At 36.0% G+C, this 20,254-nt stretch overlaps 1 protein-coding gene across 50 annotated transcripts in view; it reads left to right on the top strand.

The window, feature by feature from the left end:
- The window catches only part of LRRFIP2 (LRR binding FLII interacting protein 2), a 124,168-nt gene that overhangs the window by 52,780 nt on the left and 51,134 nt on the right, over window positions 1-20,254 (top strand). For 12 of the 50 annotated variants that reach the window (XM_024355373.3, XM_024355379.3, XM_024355372.3 and 9 more), the window contains 10 exons: window positions 2,293-2,349; window positions 2,448-2,492; window positions 8,881-8,922; window positions 10,997-11,062; window positions 12,928-13,002; window positions 14,294-14,344; window positions 14,426-14,470; window positions 15,313-15,360; window positions 15,868-15,924; window positions 18,478-18,546. The exons of 17 other annotated variants lie outside the window; for them this stretch is intronic. In XM_024355373.3, coding sequence (XP_024211141.2) covers window positions 2,293-2,349; window positions 2,448-2,492; window positions 8,881-8,922; window positions 10,997-11,062; window positions 12,928-13,002; window positions 14,294-14,344; window positions 14,426-14,470; window positions 15,313-15,360; window positions 15,868-15,924; window positions 18,478-18,546 — 555 coding nt within the window. The remainder of the gene's footprint in view (window positions 1-2,292; window positions 2,350-2,447; window positions 2,493-8,880; window positions 8,923-10,996; window positions 11,063-12,927; window positions 13,003-14,293; window positions 14,345-14,425; window positions 14,471-15,312; window positions 15,361-15,867; window positions 15,925-18,477; window positions 18,547-20,254) is intronic. 21 more of the 50 variants (XM_024355396.3, XM_024355391.3, XM_024355397.3 and 18 more) reach the window with 9 other exon arrangements.

The following is a 20,254-nucleotide window of genomic DNA, read 5'->3' as shown; positions in this document are numbered from 1 at the left end:
TTTAGGCCAATTTTTCAAATGGAGCAAGAAAAGCTGTTTAAATATAGAGGTACTATGTATCAATACTTAATAAGGTATTTTAATTTATAATTGTTTTTATTAATATAAGGGGCATAATTGAAAGTATGACTTCATCTGTCTTTGCTGCATCTTTAATGGGATATGCTCTTTAGGTGAGATTTTTGAAAATGCTCTGTGTGATAGATGGAATGGAAAAAAGGCTAGAATAAAGGGAAGATTAGACATTAAACCGTATTTACCCTAGTACCCCAAATAATATTGGAAGAGGCATGTTGAGTTAACTCACCTTATAGTAAAGGCTTTTTGAACTAACCAAACTAAGTAGCCTAGAACTGATTACCACTTACTAAGCTGTACCTGCCCTTCTAGGCTAACACACATGCCCCCAAAACTTTCGTGGTTGATAAAGAAAGGGAAGAAATTTTCTTGGCTTCTTGCAGACTACATGTGTCTATTGCATAATAAAAAATGTAAATCAGTGGCCAGGCATGGTGGCTCACGCCTGTAATACCAGCACTTTGGAAGGCCGAGGCGGGCAGATCCCTTGAGGTCAGGAATTCGAGACCAGCCTGGCCAACATGGCGAAACCCCATCTCTGCTAAAACAAAAAGTAGCCGGGTGTGGTGGTGGGTGCCTGTGGTCCCAGCTACTTAGTAGGGGGCCAAAGCACGAGAATTGCTCGAATCCAGGAGGCTGAGGTTGCCATGAACTGAGGTCGCGCCACTGCATTCCAGCCTAGGCGACAGAGCGAGACTCCGTCTCAAACAACAACAACAACAACAACAACAACAACAACAACAACAACAACAACAACAAATGTAAATCAGTGACGAATTCCTAAAGATCAGAATACCTGATTAGAAATTGAATCATAGTAGTGCTTATAAACAGACTTCAGCATAGATTTGGTCAAGGGCATCAGTCACAGCAGATGTCAACCAGGGAGTTTTGAGGCATTGATTCATTTTGCAAAAATACAGCATTGATAAGCTATGAACCCAGTTGGTCAGTAATGTATAGATTTTCAGTCAGCACACATTACTTTAACACTTTGGACTTGAAATTCTGAAAGATCAGAAATTCCTTACTGTTTGAGATGATTAGGTTTTAGGGACTAGCCATTTTATCTCACATGACTCAGGCCTTAATGCTCCATTGCTAATAGCTAAATGTGGAAAAGTTTAGAATTACATTTAATTTAGTCAGCTGTTAGGCTGCAATCATTTTTTTAAAAAAATCTGCTTATGGCATTATTCGAGATAACTTGACCAACTCTAAAATATATATGTAATTACTTCTAGATGTAAGTAGTTTTTCCTATTAACAACACAATCGGGCTCTGTTTCAGTTAGTTCTTTTCTAGTTAGAGTGGTGAAAAAAAATCTTTACAGTAAGTGCAAAATTATAATCCAAGTATTTTTAGAATCATATAGTGTCTTAAAATACATCAGTGATAATGTAAACACTTCTTCCTACCTGCATAAACTGATGATCACAATGAAAAAAATAGATTAATGTCTTTTTTTAATGCTGAACTCATGTTCTCTTTGTTAAGTATACTTGCACATTTTTATATTGAATTCTCTTGGTCTTATACAGACCATTCCAAGTGGTCTGACATACATACGCCTGATAAAATAGGAACATTGCCAAGATTATTTCTACTTTCTTTCCAACCAAAGAATGTGACCGCCCCACACATACACACCATGGAATACTATGCAGGCATAAAAAAGGATGAGTTCATGTCCTTTGTAGGGACATGGATGAAGCTGGAAACCATCATTCTCAGCAAACTGTCGCAAGGACAAAAAACCAAACGCCGCGTGTTCTCACTCATAGGTGGGAATTGAACAATGAGAACACTTGGACACAGGAAGGGGAACATCACACATAGGGCTTGTTGTGGGGTGGGGGGAGGGGGGAGGGATAGCATTAGGAGATATACCTAATGTAAATAATGAGTTAATGGGTGCAGCACACCAACATGGCACATGTATACATATGTTACAAACCTGCATGTTGTGCACATGTACCATAGAACTTAAAGTATAATTAAAAAAAAAGAAAGAAAAGAAAACTAGTACTGCTATATTGAAACTTACACACACACACACACACGAATGTGGCAGCCCGTAAGATAAGTTATCCAAACCTGCCTGCTCTCAGGAGTTGTTGCTGTGCTGTTAACTGACTGCTCTTTGCTCAGTTGTTCTGATAAACAACTGTCTATTCAGTGATTAACTCTTCATGTACTTTCTCCTTTCCCAGGAAGATTCGGAAAGGGCCAGGTATTCCCACCGGTCCAGTCACCATCGTCCTTATCTGGTTTGTAATAACCTATACACTTGCCTCTAATACTTTTCCTCATTAGCTTAATGTAATCACTCACAAACTTTTACTGTGTTTATTTTTATTTTTATCAGGGAGTTGAGGATGCATTGTCCATTCGAAGTGTTGGCAGTCACAGGGTTGGTATTTTAACTTGTCTACACAATACAAAGCTTACGTGTGAGCTTTCTTCAATAATGTTGCCTAAACAATCTGACAATGTTCATGTATTTCTTTGCGTTTTTAAAAGAAGTATAAAATATTGGCAAAGACCTTTCATTGGAAAATGATGCTTTCTTTCAAATTATTGTCATAAGTAAATCAACTCTAAAATCATGAATACTTTAATCTATTAACATGGGTCTAATCTCTTTTTCTATAGAAGGACCTTTGATTTTGGAAAAGTATCACAAAATAATTAAGATTGATCTTGTAGAATAACATTTGTTTGGTTCTAACTTTCAGACTTTTCCAACTTTCATATCTTAAAAAATGACAATTAAATGCAAAATTGCTTTGGGGCTTGGATGATTAATTGTAATTTTATTATGTGGAAAATTTGAACAACTGATTTGAAAAGTTCCCTGAATATGTATAGGAATTATCATGCTTTGACATTTTGATTAACATTTTATAGAATGCCCCAGGTTGTTTTTTGCATGGATTGTTATAAGTCAGGAGGAAGGAGAAGTTGCTCCTTAAAAACCCTTGTATTATGCCAAGACCCTAATTTCTCTCTTAAAAAAGTATGCTTTACACCTTAAAGCAGCACTTTTATTTTGCACATTGATAATGCTGTATGTATACTTTCTTTTTTTCCATTTTATTTTATTTAAATTTTTTTTTTTTATTTTAATAGCTTTTAGGGTACAATTGCATTTTGGTTACAATGCTGTATGTATACTTCCATGTAGTTTTCTTAATCAGTAAAATGATCTTTCATGTTAAAGTCTCTATTTGTTAGTTTTCCCTGACTGTAATTTTCTTTCTACCTTGTATAAATGATAAAAATAGACTCTAATAAACTGAGTGTGCTCTAGCATACTAGTTATTGACATGTTTATATTCACAAATATAAACTCCAGGCTGGCTGTTTTTCTTGGTGAATGTTCTCCAGGCTGGTTATTTTTCTTGGTGAATGTAATGTACTGTCTTTTTAGAGTAAGTTACTAAGCTGGTTACTAAATCAGGAATATTTTAGTTATAAAACTTTAGATTTTTAAGAATATTGGCCAGGCACGGTGGCTCACACCTGTAATCCCAGCACGTTGGGAGGCCAAGGCGGGTGGATCACCTGAGATCGGGAGTTCAAGACCAGCCTGGCTAACATGGTGAAACCTGTCTCTACTGAAAATACAAAATTAGCCGGGTGTGGTGGCGCATGCCTGTAATCCCAGTTACTTGGGAGGCTGAAGCAGGAGAATTGCTTGAACCTGGAACGCGGAGGTTGCAGTGAGCCAAGATTCGCCATTGCACTCCAGCCTAGGCAACAAGAGCAAAACTCCATCTCAAAAAAAAAAAAAAAAAAGAATATTAACAGATCTTTACAGAAATCTAAGATAATTGGCAGCTTATAAATGATTTTACAGTAGAAAAATTTTAATAGTGAATTCATCATACTTCTCCCTGGAGAAGTATGTTTTTTTCTCTTTAAATATTTTGAAAAGGCCGGGAGCGGTGGCTCACATCTGTAATCCCAGCACTTTGGGACACTGAGGCGAGCAGATCACCTGAGGTTCAGAGTTCCAGACCAACCTGGCCAACATGGCAAAAACCCCTGTCTCTACTAAAAATACAAAAATTAGCCGGGTGTAGTGGCTCACGCCCGTAATCCCAGCTACTTGGGAGGCTGAGGCATGAGAATCAGTTGAATCCGTGGGCGGAGGTTGCAGTGAGCTGAGATCGTGCCACCGCACTCCAGTCTGGGTGACAGAGTGATACTCTGTTTCAAAATAAAAATTAAAATAAATATTTTGTAAAGAATCATGCAGGGAGTCAGTCAATAAAAGCTTTAAAGTTAAGTCTCAAAGGCTGTGAAAATAATCCTCTTCTTGTATTTATGGCTTTTTCATTATAATGTTCGTAGTGTGTATTTTCACACAGTTGTTATTAAGCCGGTTATTTATAAATTTGTATGTGACCTTAGGAAATTTGATTATATATTTGTTTAACTTAAAGGTAGAACCAGCAAAATTTGAACATTTGGGGGCCTTTAAAACAAATCTGCAAACAAAAAAGGAATCTGCAGTTAAACCGATAATAACTATATACCAGAATGTATATAATCAGGATGATTTTATTTTTATGGCATTTGTATCATTAAACAAATTTAAGATATAACTCTAGTATTTAATTTCATTATGTTGATTTTGAAAATTTGTTACTATGGGATAGAATAAAACTCCCAGTATTTAAAAACGTCAATGTATAAATGTAAAAATTAATAAAAGTTTTACATCCTAGAGGAGATTCTAGTACATTACTCTCTGTGAGTGCACATCTAACACAGTTTAAATGTTTAGACTTTCCTGGAAACAAGTCTGAAGGCTCACTACTAATTTCATTTAAAAGAAATATAATTGAGATAAAACTTTTTCTGTTTTACCCAAATAATATTGAGAGTTCTAAGTTTTCATCAAATTATTTGCTTTTAAAATAATTTTTCCATTAAGCTGAATTGTTAGACAACTTTTGTCCTCTGTAGATGGCCTAAACACTGACCTAAATTTCTTTGTGGTTTGCTATATAATTTTGGAGTTATGCATTTCTCAGCCAGTTATTTTTAAAACTTAAGGCCGTGTACTAAGAGGTCTAATACTTTTTGAACGTAGTATTTGATGTGTGAACATTAGCAGTACCTGAATGTGAGGTGGATATATTTATGGTCTTATGCTGCATTCTTAGGACTTTAGATTTCTCCTTTTGTCCAATTAACTTTCATATACTATCTTTTTGAAAGGTGGCTTACCAGAAGCTATATGGGCTGGAAATGTTGGTGTCAGTGCTATAGACATTATGTATAAAAATAAAAACAGCAAAGGTAGTTCAAGACTGTGAATGGTAGGATTGGGGGAGGGAAGATTAAATCAAAGTTAGGAATTTAGAATTGAAACAATCTGTGTCTATCAGTTTTGTATAATGATTGGATTATTAATAGTGCAGAACATTAGTAGCTGCTTGGTCATTGCTTTATACATTGAAATACAAGAAGACAGTAAGGTAGAGATCCAAAATTAGAAAATGAAGTGATCTTGGCCAGGCACAGTGGCTCACGCCTTTCATCCCAGCACTTTGGGAGGCTGATGCAGCAGAATCACCCAGGAGTTTGAGATCAGCCTGGGCAAAGTAGTGAGACCTTGTATCTACTAAAAATAAATAAATACAAATAAAATAAATTAGCTGGGTGTGGTGCTGCATGCCTGTGGTCTCAGCCAGTTGGGAGGCTGAGGTGGGAGCTGTCCGGGAAGTCGAGGCTGCAGTGAGCGTTGATTGTGCCACAGCATAAAAACGAAGAAAAAGTGATCTTGATTGAATCAGAGCAGTAGGGATACATTGCCTTTTCTCATTGGTGGAGATTTTTACTGTTGCATGTATTTAGTTACTATTTATATACCAGTAGCCTTGGTATAATTTTAATGAATTTAATTTTTAAAATATACTTACAATTTTGTGTTTTATTATTTACTATTACACTGTTTAATTCTATTGAAGAACCCATCAAAGGATATAACTGGGACACTTTGGAGTAGAGCCAGTACACCCAAAAGGAAAGACACTATGGTGTGTAGCCCAGGAAAATGTGTGGTATTAGTGTTATGCATTCACTTTTGACTTTCAGTGTCCTTGATATTTGAGTAATAGGTACATTCTAATAGAGATTGACACTTGCTGAACTTTGTTCACTGTATGTACTTTCTTTCTAGTTTGTTTCCTAATGAAAACTTTCAGGCAAGTTTGACAGTTAAAATTTCTTTAAAAGATTACAATAGCAAATTTTGGATTTTTTTTAACTTTTAAAGTTAAAAAAATTTTCTTTTTTCTCTATGGTTATAGCATCAAAAAATTGGAAATGAGCCCTTACTATTTTCACTTTTACCTCCTTTGATGAATCTTTCTTTTCTTTACAACAATATAAAGGCCAACTTTTACTTACTGGGGTGACTTTTTTTGTTTGCCCATTGTTCTAGTAGAAATTGGTATGCCCAAATTATGGATTTTCCTACCAGATAGATTCAACATTTTTTTTTAAACCAGCTGAATTCTACATTATATTTTGGAAAAGGAAAATTGAAACAGGTTAATTCCAATTTGGCTTGTTAAATCCTATGCCTGTGTAAAATGCCACTGGTGCTACAGAGAGGATGATAAGAGGAAAGACAGCTACTCTTTTCCATGAACTTACCTTATTTGGAGGATGGAATAGCTTATCTGCTAGAATGTGTGACTTGAGTAATATGTTTTGGTCATGGAGGTTTTTTTTTTTTTTTTTTTTTTAAACAAAAGGGTTAGATTTTTTTTAATTTAGAAATTTCTATAGAGAAGCAACTTTATTTTTGGGGAAGTGTCTCTCCATGGTAAGTGACATTTTACTACTACACAGTTTAAATGCATACTATTACACATTTTAGAAAATTTTGTAACAAGATTTTGTTACACATGCAATAATAATATTTTTTATTGTGTTTTCTGTTAGTTTCAGGATAATATAAGAAAAGCATGCAGTACAGATATTTTGCTCCAATAAAATTGGTATTTATTACAATAACATTTTCAGTGAATTTATACCAGTGGTAAAATGGTACCACTTAGTCTGATACTTATGGAATTTATTTTTTGAGGTTTCTGGAATGTTTTTTGTAAATGACCATTTCATTAGGCATGAATGGAAGGGCTTTATTCTGACTGAACTATTATTTTAATGTCTTATTAGAACTAGATTATATACTTTGATTTTCTAATATATTTTAAGCTTTTTAAAAATTGTGATCTCTACAACAAGAAATACATTTTACACCATAAGTCAGTATACACATGAAGATTCATGCATGTGGATTTGTATATATGTAAAAGTATAGAAAATACATTATTGAAACAAAAGTTTCACAAAATAATATTTGCACTTACTTTGCACAACACCCTCTAATATTTTCTCTTCTAGTTTAGTTTTTAAAATGCTGGTTGAGGGCAGGGTACAGTGGCCTCTGCCTGTAATCCCAGCCCTTTGGAAGGCTGAGGTAGGAGAATTGCTTGAGCCCAGGAGTTCAAGACCAACCTGGGCAACATAGCAAGACCCCATCTCCTAAAATTAAAAAAAAAAAATTAGGTAAGTATGGTGGCATGTGCCTGTAGTTCTGTAGTTCCAGGTACTTGGGAGCCTGAAGTGGGAGGATCACTTGAACCCAGGAGTTCGATGTTGCAGTGAACTATGATCAAGCTATTGTACTCCAACCTGGGCAAAAGAGTGAAACCCTGTCTCAAAAAAAGCTGGTTGACCCTACTAAGTTGATTTTATGAACTACCGATGAATTGCAACCTATCCTTATGAAAACGTTACTTTAGATTGGGTTTTTGAATAGTATTCCTTAAAATTTTAAATGAATATAAGAGTTGGAAAAGAAAGATATTTTTATCAAACAATTAGTATTTAAACTACCTGAGGAACTTGTTCATTGCTTTTATTTGTTTTGTATATGACTTTCTGGGTAGACAGCTTAAAAATATAAACTAGAATGCTTAAGAAACGATGTGTGAAAACCATAAATCTATGTAGTTACTATTTAGTTTTTCTTCCCTGGATTTGAAATGTGGTATTACATATATTATCTTACTTTTAAAAAGGATCCTACATGAAATGTGGGTGTTCTGGTCTTACGAGTTTTGTATATTTTTCTTTGATTTATATTCAGTGTCACACCTGTATGTATACTGTGCAGTTCACATATTGACCAGATTTCTCAAAATGAGAAATCGGCATTTTCTTGAGGAAGGACATTTTTAGGTGTTTGTTCACAAGCAGATCCAAGGGAATGTTCCCCATCTTGGTGCTGCAATTGTTCTTTTGTAAGCTTGACCATGCTTGTTATGTCAGCTTGCCTCATTGCCTGTTCCTCCTTTGCTTTTGCCATTTTTCAGACAATAGGAAATGATGTTAAAAGTGATAATAATTTTCTTAAAAAGCATTTTTGACTTTAGAATGCTTAATTCTTGTATTTAAAGGCTCCCTTAGGATGTTTTGTGCTATAGTGTACTGAGATTGAATCATATCACTATTACTGATTATGAATTTTGTTGTTTAAAAGAAAAATAAACATACAGTTTTGAATATACATACAGTTTAGCAATACTTTATACTAGGAAAAAGTAGGAGGAAGGATATTTTTTAATTCAACTGGATTAGCTTTCATGTTTAATACTTTTTTATTTTAAAATAGTGCTGGATTTTTAAAATAACCTCAAATATTACTTCTTCTCTTCTTTATATTTCTGAATTTGGAAACAAACCAACTTTCATGTTTTGCTGAAACCCAGTATGATATGTTCAAGGATAGATCATCAAGACTTTCATCATTAGTATGTAGCGCATGACTTTGTGTTATATGTGGAATTTTACTTTATGAACATCTGTTGATGCTAATTATAGAATATGACTAACTTTCATGGCTTTGTTACGAACTTTTGGGGAAAATGTGTGACTAACAAAGCAAAAAGCTAATGTTTTGTGGTTGTGGCATGAATGGTAATTTTTTTCTTTAGGATTTCAGAATTAGACACAAGTTATTCTTATCTATTGAGGACTAGGATTGGTAGTAATATCTTTTTTTTTTTTTTTTTTAATTTTAAAGATGGGGTCCCTCTCTGTCAACCAGGCTGGAGTGCAGTGGTGCAATCATAGCTTACTGACTGCAACCTTGAACTCCTGGATTCAAGGGATCCTCCCACCTCAGCCTTCTGAGTAGCGAGTACTATAAACATGTGCCACCATGCCCAGCTAATTGTTTTATTTTTTTTGTAGAGATGGGGTTTTGCTATGCTGTCCAGGCTGGTCTCGAACTTTTGGTCTCAAGTGATCCTCCCACCTTGGCCTCCCAAAGTGATGGGATTACATGTGTGAGCCATCATGCCCAGCTGGTAGTAATATATCTTTTCTTAAAATGATGAGCCACCCACCTAACATATACTCATTGTCATTCTAACACTGTTAGAAACTTGTCTTCATGTTGAGCACAAGCCCAAACTGTGTTTTATGTCATATGTCACAAAGCTAGCAGGTGTGAAGTTGCTAGATAGAAAACATCCAGTAGTGTTAGAGGACACCGAAGACATCAGTTATGTCCAAACATTTTGGTTTGATTTGGTTAGTTTTTTATGGTATGTCATTAACCAAGGAATTTAAGTTATAGCTTGTTTTTCTTGGGTTAATATTTTGTCAATAGGTTGCCTGAGTTTCTAAATTACATAGACATCTCTTAAAATATTCAGAGTAATGTATAAAAAGATGCATATTTAAAAAAAAAGAAAAATGAGTTTTTAATCATTGATTGGGAATACAGCTATATATATGTGAGATGGTTTACCTAGAGCAGTCTGTTGCCTTTGGCTCTTGATAGGTAGGGCACTTCTAGCCGCACTGTCTTATTTCAGGCAAGTAGTACGTACCTAGATTAGATTTCTTATCTACCAATTTACCTATTTAGTAGTATTGCTAGCCTTAATTTCCCCATATGTACTTGGCTGTGTACTCCTAGGAAAAGTTAGGTATTGAGACAATCCTGTCTTCAAGGGACCCTTTTATAAGGTGACCATTTATGGTATGCTGGGCAATCCATACCATGTTGGTTGTTTTCCTCCTGAGCATTACATACTGTGGATTCACTAATTTGGGTTAAGAGTACTGTCTGGGACAGTTTAATGTCATGTTCTTTGTTCTCTCAGTCCTGTTTTAATTGTTCCAAAAGATTGCTTTTTGACCTTTAGGTAAGGAAGACTATAGAAGGAAATGAATTATCTTGTTACCTATACCCTTAGCCAGGAGTGGTGTCTCATGCCTGTAATCCCAGCATTTCCGGAGGTTGAGGCAGGAGGATCACTTGAGGCCAAGAGTTCAAGACCATCCTAGACAACATAGCAAGACATTGTCTCTACCTGTTCCCCCAACCCCAAATTAGCTGGGTGTAGTGGTACATGCCTGTGGTCCTACCTACTCAGGAGACTGTGGCAGGAGTCCAGGAGTTCTAGGCTGCAGTGAGCCATGATTGTACCACTATACCCCTGTCTGGGTGACAGAGTGAGACCCTGTTTCTATTGAAAAAGAAAAAAAAGAAGTCAGAGGGACTCAAGTGTGGTGTGAAGGTCTCCACAAATATTCTGCCTGGTTCTTAGTTCTAATCAAGTTTTCTTTAGCTGGCCAGACACACAGATGCTTGGCACAGAGGGAGGTGAGGGAGGAATGCAGATGTGTAGAGAGGCCAGGTAGACTAGCTAGTAAAGTGCAGTGAATTGTTTACTAACCTTTGGGAAATAAATTGCATGTAAACTATTGTGTATCTCATATAGACCTTTGTGTATATAATTTGAAGATGAATTTTATTATTTTCATAACTTCGCTATGCAATCATTGAAGTTAACTTGAAATATTTACTTCCAGAATCATTCTTACAGTCACTCTCATGGAATGAAGAAGAGGTCTTCTGATTCTCATAAAGACCTACTGGTTAGTTCTGTTGTCTCTCATATCACAATTCATGAAGTACTGTTAGGAACTTAAGGATTATGATTGCTTTGGTGTGCTACTAGGACATTATTGAAACTTGATAATCTGCTGAAACATGATTTATCAGAAATTTAAAAATAATTTTGTTTTCATTTGCAAGTTTTAGTATTAACATATGCAAACCCCAGCAGCCAGAGTTAGTACTATATCACAAGAAGCTCATTAACAAGTATTTTCATTTATTAATTGTCCTTTGGAATATACCTCAAGAATAGGTTTAGTAAGATTCTCATCCTTATTTCAGGAATTTGAATTGATTTAGTTGTGGTATTATGGGCCGTAACTAAACTCACAAATAGGTTTCATTCTAAAAGTTTGTGTTTTGGGAACTTGGAATGCATTTTCTAGTTTCTTCAATAAATATGTAATGGCATCAATAAATATGTAATGGCAAAGTTTCCATACTAGCTTGCTGAAAACTCTTTAACCTATAATGTAATTAAACTGCAGAATTAATATAATCTTTATTCTAGTCACTTTGTGAAACAACACTTCTTTTTTCTTTTTCTTTTTTTCTTTTCTTTTTTTTTTTTTTTTGAGATGGAGTCTCGCTCTGTCTCCCAGGCTGGAGTGCATGGCGCGATCTCAGCTCACTGCAACCTCCACCTCCCAGGTTCAAGCGATTCTCCTGCCTCAGCCTCCCAAGTAGCTGGGATTACAGGCATGTGCCACTCTTCCTGGCTAATTTTTGTATTTTTGTAGAGATGGGGTTTTGCCAGGTGATCTGCCCGCCTCTGTCTCCCGAAGTTCTGGGATTACAGGCATGAGCCACAGTGCCCGGCTGCTAAACAAATTTCTGTGAGGAAAATAATGTCTCCAGAATGCCCACTTGGTACATTGGGAACACCCATTTCCTGTTAGGCTGCAACAGTACTGGCAAAGGAAGTGCAGTCCCAACTCCTTGCTAATTCAGGGTTCCCATGGGTTGAATGGGGAGAGGGTTGGAAGGCTTTGGTTGGTACAAGGGAGGAGAGAAGGGAGAATGTGATGAGGAGGAAATTAACGAGAGGCCCTGGAAGATAGGGTCTTGGGATCTCTGGGGAGAGGTGAGCCTTAGTGCCTAGTTGAGGGTGTGAGTGGGGAGTGAGGAGTGGTGTGGGAAGGCAGGGCTAGGGGTGATAGGGATGGGGTGGGAGTAGGGATGTCCTCAACTCCACTGTCAACACTGATGGAGTCTTTAAGTCAGAGATTGCCTAAATTTGCTTAACCTTGAGTAAAAAAGTTGGCTAGAGAAGTTGGGAAGGGAATTTTATAGATGGTTTTCTCTCCCTCAATTAGCTATAATGTGTACTATTGTTTATTTTGTACATTGTATAAATGAACCTGCCGTAAGTGTTTTAGATCAAACCATATTTATTGTACTCTCTCTTTCATTTTGGTAATTTAACTTGTCAGTTTATTTTGACAAGTCATGGGACTAGGAAATGTTTGGAACCAAATACATAGCTCTTTAATAACTTCTGTGGCTTTGCCAGATGGATTGTAAAACTGGTAATTATTCAGTTGTCCAGGAGTGTTCAAGGATTTTCTTAAGTATGGCATGAGAATAAATTGTTTTCATTCCATTTTCTCTGAGGGTTTATTGTCTTGTTTTTAAATTTAAAAATTTAGTAATGTCTTTGTTTTAGGGGCTTGAAATAATTGTCACTTTGACTTAATGTGATATGATGATTTAAAAACATTTTGGAGAAGAAGGGATTTGGCAGTATCATATTTTGCCTTTTTGTGTTCAGTTTTGCCTTTGTGTGTTGTTAGGTTATTAACATTTAGCCTAAGAAAAATGTGTTTAATTTTGCTTTTTGCAGAGTGGCCTCTACTTTGACCAGAGAAACTATAGCAGTCTTAGACATAGCAAACCCACCTCTACCTACTACACTCGGGTTTGTCTAAACTTTTTTGGCTTTATGTGTTTGATTCACTTTTAACATATTTCTAATCTCCCCATTTTGCATTTTGACTAGCTGTAACTAATCTGTAAATGGCTACGTATATACTAGTTTTTGGTAACTGAATTTATATAGTCTGTGGGAGTCTCTTTAAACAACGGGAACTATTCAGTCATCATGTTTATAAATCAGTACCATTAAAGACATTTTTAAATAAAGATGTTTAAATGTACAAAAAATGTTCAAGGAATAATACAGTGAACATCACATACCTATCATTTAGATTATATAATTCATTATATTTCCTTTATCACATAATTATCTATTTGACCCTCTAACCATCAATTCATCTTAGTTTTTGATACATTTCAAAATAAGTTGTAAGCATCCATATACTTCAGAGTGAGTACCCTTTTAAAAAAGCTTACATATAAACATGTAAACACGTGGCATGAGAAGAATGTAATTATTTAATGTTAGAATCTCTTGTTTTTTAAAAGGCATTTGACACATCATACATTTAAGACACATTAAGTGTATGGCACACAGTACATTTAAAATAATTTTGTTTAAAAAGCCTGCACACGCAACTTAAGTACTCTTATTTTTCATCTCTGATTGGGTTTGGTGAAAAAGAACTTGAAAAGTATGTCCTCAGATGACATCAGGAAAAGCAAGATTTAATTCCTTTAAAAACATGCTGTGTTCTTTTAGTGCATGGATTCATTGACTAGTACAATTTATCTAATTCAACTAAGGCACTTTGTCCATGGCTTGTTTTGAAGAACAGGTTTTCTAATCTATTTGGAAAAGAGTGTTTGTAGAGATAACTTGGAGCTTATTTATCTGGTTCTCCAAAAATCAGTCTAAGCCAGTTAGGAGTTGGTCATAAAATCACTGAAAATATCATAAGAACTGGGTGAGTGGGATGTGGCCACTGTTTGCCACACTCCCGGTACCATGACCCTCTTTCCCTCAGTGTTTTCTTACTTGCCATTCCATATCCTAACAATAATGCTCGAAGACCAATGGGACATAAACATATTTATAATTTATAGAAAACTGTTCCAACTGTTTCTTATCCCTTACAATTAATATTCAAAACAATTTCTAATGACTTAAGTTTTTCTTATTTCTTGTGTTTCTTAACTACCTTAAGCACTCAGGAATTGCTAATGAATTATGGAGTATAAAATCATAAACTTAAGTCCTCTGCATTCATGATGGTGAGACCAATTCATCTTTGTTTTTGTTTTTGCTTATTTATTTTGTTTTTGTCTCTTAGCAGTCTTCTTCCCTGTACAGTGACCCTCTGGCAACATATAAGAGTGACAGGGTTAGTACTTTCTGAGGAGTGTTCTGCCTTTAGAGCTACCAGTTGCTTTTTTTGGGGTTTAATAATACACTTTTTTCTTAGGCCTCTCCTACTGCAAATTCTGGTCTGCTGAGAAGTGCCAGTCTGGTTTGTATTTTCCTCTTCCAGTGTGTGCACTGCTGGTGGGGTCAATGTCATGGTGCTAACTCTATGGCTTGACAGCTTTTCTCCAAAATAGTTAAGGACACATGATTTTAGTGTCATGTATACTGCAGAATGTGCTGCCTGTGCTTAAAATATACAACTTTAGGGTATTAAAAATGAACATATTCCTTTCACAGAGGGCTGTTGGTAGCCCTTGCTTAGAATCAGTTTTTTTTTATCTAGAGAAGATAGATTTGCTTGAGTCCTACCACACTCACATACTTTTGTGAGATGGCTGCTTATGGAAAGGATATTGTTTTTCTTTGGGACAGTTATGATCTTGGCCTCTGATACTAGGATCTAATAAAGCAAGCTGACTAGAAAAGTAAAAGCAGTAGCTCTGTGTAATGTGTGAGCTGTGAATTTGTTGCTTTCAAGCTGTTTGTTGTGTTGTGGCCTGTTCTAGTGGACTGGGATCCTGAGGTTTTATAACTTAATTTTATTGTAGTAGTAGGCAAAATGCTCTTTGTACCTCAGTTTCCTTTCCTGCTCTGTTTCCTCTTTTGAGAAGATAAATGTGTACACGTTAATTCTCCCAGTTTCATAACATGATGGTGAAAGAAAATACTGTAACCAGGGGTGTTTTTTAAAAAATGAAGTGCAAGGTTGATAGCAATTTATGCATATAAATGAGTATTACCGCCTTCAGGGTTTTCATTCTGGGAGGCTATACACTTATATCATTCTCCAAAACTTTTTTGGTACTGAGTATTGTGAAAACATTAAGTCATTTTCAAAACAACCTTGAAGCTGAATAGCTAAGTGATATTTCCTTTGTTCCTTAGGCATCATTGTACAGTGGTGGATTATATAACCCATATGGTTCTCGAACTGTAAGTCTAAATAGGGGAAGGTGGTGAAGAGGAGGGAAATGTGGGTGGGCACAGTTTACTTTCAAAGAAAAAGTCAAAAATTAATAAAAAAGAAAAATATACAAAGAAAAAGTCATTTAATCTGACCTGGAATTACTCTCTAAGCTGTGATCAAGTCATTGAGCTAGCCAGTTGTGACTCTCACCCAAGCTGTGATAAAATGCCTGCTGGAAATCATGATTTCAAGTATTAGGGAAATGCATAGAAAAACCACTTTTCTTGTTCATTAGTTCCTCCTGAAGAAGTTCTGAGCAGCACTTCTCAGGGCATCCCCTTCCTCTTCGCTCCCTCTAGCCAAGGGCTGGTGGATCTTGAGGGTGGGGATGAGGTAGAGTTCTACACCACTGAATAACAGTTACCTTTATCTTGAGAACCAGGGGCAAGTTAGGTAAATGGTCCCTAATGTATTCTCATTAGAATAATGAGGTGATCATTGTTGTAAAACCTTTCTTCTTGGAAACTTTATAGCCATCTGAATGCAGTTATTACTCATCAAGAATAAGTTCAGCCCGAAGCAGTCCAGGGGTGAGCTGTCTAGTCTCTGCATGCTTTGTAGAAATTTTTGATTGTTGCGTTAATCTGTACTCACTGTTTAGAATATTGAGGATATGGTGTGATTCACTTTGTTGTGCATGGATTAGGTGTTCCCTTAGTACATAAACTCAAGCACTAATTTGTCCTAATAATTGGTGATTTCTCTATAAATGTGACTTAGCATGTAATTTCTTAAATGAGTCTCTAACCAGTGCCATTAGAATTTTTAAAGTTTTTATATTTAATTTTCATTTGTGTAGAACTTCTTGTCTTTCAGTGGTGATAATTCATTGTATAGGTTGACTATCCTGTGTTTCTCCTTTCTATCTTTACATTCTGCACATTGAGCCATTTCACCTGCTTGCCAGCACTTCTATCAGTGCAGTGAAAGGAGAAGAAATAAAACAAGCTGATTAAAAAAAATTGTTATATGAAAGACAAAACTGGGACAATTATAATTACCTAATCTTTCTAGAGTATTTTTAAAAATTTATAAAAATAATATTAGTTAAGGAAAATTCAAAGTAAAATTCCCCATTTTCCTTCCCCAAATGTAATCTCTGTTCTTCAATAACCTTTCAGAGATATTTTATGCATGTATGAGTGCTCTTTATTTTGAGTGCAAATGGGTCATATTACATACTGCTCCTCAATATATTTTCTTTATTTAAAGTAGCTTTCTGTATCAGCACCTATAAATTTATTTCATTCTTTCTTTTTTTGATAAAAATTTTAAACAAGTAAGCTGTGTCCCTTAGTTTTTCCACTTCATGTCTCTTAGAGGTAGTTTCATATTAGCACATTCTTTTTAATGGCAATATATTCCGTTAGTGCGTAAGTATACATTTTAAAAGTCATTTCCTGTCCGGGCATGGTGGCTCACACCTGTAATCCCAGCACTTTGGGAGGCCGAGGGCACATTACCTGAGATGGGGAGTTTGAGACTAGCCTGACCAACATGGTGAAACCCCACCTCTACTAAAAATACACAATTAGCCTGGCGTGGTGGCACATGCCTGTAATCCCAGCTACTCGGGAGGCTGAGGCAGGAGAATTGCTTGAACCCGGGAGGTGGAGGCTGCGGTGAGCCAAGATCACGCCATTGCACTCCAGCCTGGGCAACAAGAGCAAAACTCCATCTCAAAAAAAAAAAAAAAAAAAAGTCATTTCCCTGTGATGGACATTAGATTGTCATATTTTTGCTACTATAGACACTTATACAATGACCATTCTTATCCAAGTATATTTTTGTGTACTTACATGGGTAAATCTGCAAGGTAAATTGTGAATCATGAAACTTGTGACCTCAGGTGGTCCACCCACCTCAAACTTGTGACCTCAGGTGGTCCACCCACCTCGGCCTCCCAAAGTGCTGGGATTACAGGCGTGAACCACTGTGCCTGGCCTAATTTCAATTTTTATTTAGAGAGGGTAGCTTTCTATGTGGCCCCTGCTAGATTTGAACTCTTGGGCTCAAGTAATCCTCCTGCCTCAGCCTCCTGAGTAGCTGGGACTGCAGGTGTGTATTACTGTACCCAGCTTATATTTTCAGTCAAACGTAGGATCTTGTCCTTATAGGCTGGCTAGATCCTATTTCATTTGCAGGTTGGGGTTAGAATAACTATTTTAGTGATGCCAGAATGGTTTCTTAGTGATGTTAGAATGGAGATAAACTACACATACCGAAGATGAGTCTTTGGCTGGTAAAGCAAGAAGATGACAGAGCCATGTAGGGTGATGTTAGCAACATCTCCACTAGCTGCATAGGAATGAATAAAGGAAAATAAGAACCATCACTTCGTTGTCCTTGTTGTAGGAATTTCTGTCATTGACTTACATTGTTTTGCTTTCAAATATTCTTTTATTTTCTCTGTCAAACAAAAACATTAAGTATATTTGTTGACCCCTGATGGGATCCCAAAGGGCCCAGAGGTTTAAAAAGTATGAAATCCCTAGCTGGTTTTGGTTGGCTTACTTATGCACCTCCCCTTCTTTAATTTTTTGAGGTGGCGTCTTGCTCTGCCACCCAGACTGGAGTGCAATGGCACGATCTTGGCTCACTGCAACCTCCGCCTCCTGGGTTCCAGCGATTCTCCTGCCTCAGCCTCCCGAGTAGCTGGTATTACAGGCACCCGCCACCATACCCGGCTAATTTTTATATTTTTAGTAGAGACGGGGTTTCACCGTGTTGGTCAGGTTCGTCTTGAACTCCTGACCTCAAGCAATCCACCCACCTTGGCCTCCCAAAGTGCTGGGATTACAGGCATGAGCCACCGCTCCTGGCTTTCTTTAATGTAACTTAAATAAAATATAAGGTTTTACTTTATTTGTGCTTTTTGGAAATGTCTCCTGATTTTTAATAACAGTTTATTATGCCTTGTACCAGCTTTGTTATTAATATATAAGGTGCCCACTATATTATACCAATTATGCTGCTTATATAGTTATTCATACGCATCTCAAAACCTTCCTTAATGTACTTATAATGAGGTAACACCATAGCAAAATTGCATCTTTTTCATTATCTGCATTTAATATCTATAGTTTACCAACGATGACACTGCAAGCATTGTGTCTTCTGATCGTGCCAGTCGTGGACGAAGGGAGAGTGTGGTGAGCATGATTTGCATGCAAAGAAATAAGATGAGTTTTAAATGACAACAATGCACGATCACGTGAAGTCTGTTGGAAAGTGAAGTTTGCATTTGACAAAAAGAGCATTTTCCTCAAATTTAGTTATATAAATATTTTGCCTTATAAAACATGTTGAGAACACATATTCTCTGTGGGCTGTGCAAGCTTTCATTAATAATTTGCCTTTTTACATCTCTTAGGAGTGAATCATTATTTGAAAAGTTTTTACTTTTTCTTCTTTGTTGCTGTTTTATGCACATACATGTGTGTGCAGTTCACCAAAGACAAATTTCTTCAGCAAAATTAATGTTTCCATATTGTATAAAACTCATAACTATGGATTACAAATCATGTTACCATTAATTGCTTTCTATATTGTTGTATTTAGATTTAACCAATGTTTATCCACCTGTTAAGACCTGTAATCCAGTCAGGGTGGCTCATGCCTATAATCCCAGCTACTTGGGAGACTGAGGTGGGAGGATTGCTTGAGCCCAGGAGTTTGAGGCTGCAGTGAGCTATGATTGCATCACTGCACTCCAGCGTGGGTAGCAAAGTGAGACTGTGCCTCTCAAAAGAAAAAAAAAAAAAGACTTGTGAACTTAAGAATTGCTAATGACAAAATTTAAAAATTCTAGTCTTAGACATTCAATTGGATAATAATTGTAGAGGCAACAAATAGCTATGTTAGAATACAAATGATATAATTTCAGGTTATTCTTTAATGAAGCTTGAAATTTTACAGAAAACTGATGACATTTTTGTTATATTTAAGAAATTGATTTGGAAAATACATTGTTCAGGATGGTATGTCAGCTTAGAGCTAGAATAAAGAGCATAAGAGGCTGTAATTCCTTTAAGAAAAATAGGCCATTTAACATGAGTTATGTGAAAGATTATAAACCCGAGTTTTCATAGAGAAGGGGAACATTAAATGTTGGAGAGATTTGTTACCATACATTCATTTATTTAATTAAAGCCATTTTAGTTCCTTAGCAAAGCAACTAATGCTCACGCTCACAACTGAAGGAGAAATAATATGCCACAACACCTAAAAACACCTTGGAACACAGTGGAGTGGAAAGGGCAGGGACTTTAAATAATGATGCTTGGGCTTGTATCCACTTCTACTACCTGTTAGTGTGTAAATGGCAGTGTCTTTATTTGTACATTGGGGATGTTAATACTATCTTTGTAGGTAGGTTTAATATATGGATTAAATGGAATACTATATAGAAAATGCCTATCAAAATTCTCAAATAGGTGCCAATAAATATTAGTATCTATAAATGCAATCATTATTATTATTATTGTGAATAAAAATACCATTGCTTGATTTTATCAATCCTTAGCAAAACTTCATACTTGTAAGCCTGTTTTATCTCTATGGATGGGCTTCTGAATTCCCTTCCTTGAGAAGTATTTTAAAGCAAGGCAAACAGTCAGCTGAAGTAAGGAATAGATGATGAATGAGGTTAAAAAAAAATCACTTATTTTAAAATTAAATAAATGTTTGTGGAGTACCTGGTGTATTCAAAGCCCTGTGTTAAGTGCTAGGAATACTATTTTAAGCCAGTCAGACTAGATTTCTGACTTTATGGAATTTATGTCCTCGTGAAAGAGATGGAAAATAAGCTAGTAAAGAAACAAAAAGAAAGAAATGTCAGGGACTGTGAAGAGAACAGAT

The sequence above is a fragment of the Pan troglodytes genome, chromosome 2 (genome assembly GCF_028858775.2).
Source record: "Pan troglodytes isolate AG18354 chromosome 2, NHGRI_mPanTro3-v2.0_pri, whole genome shotgun sequence".
NCBI lineage: Eukaryota > Metazoa > Chordata > Mammalia > Primates > Hominidae > Pan > Pan troglodytes.
The sequence above is the reverse complement of the archived record's forward strand: the minus strand, read 5'-3'. Positions and strand labels throughout refer to the sequence as shown.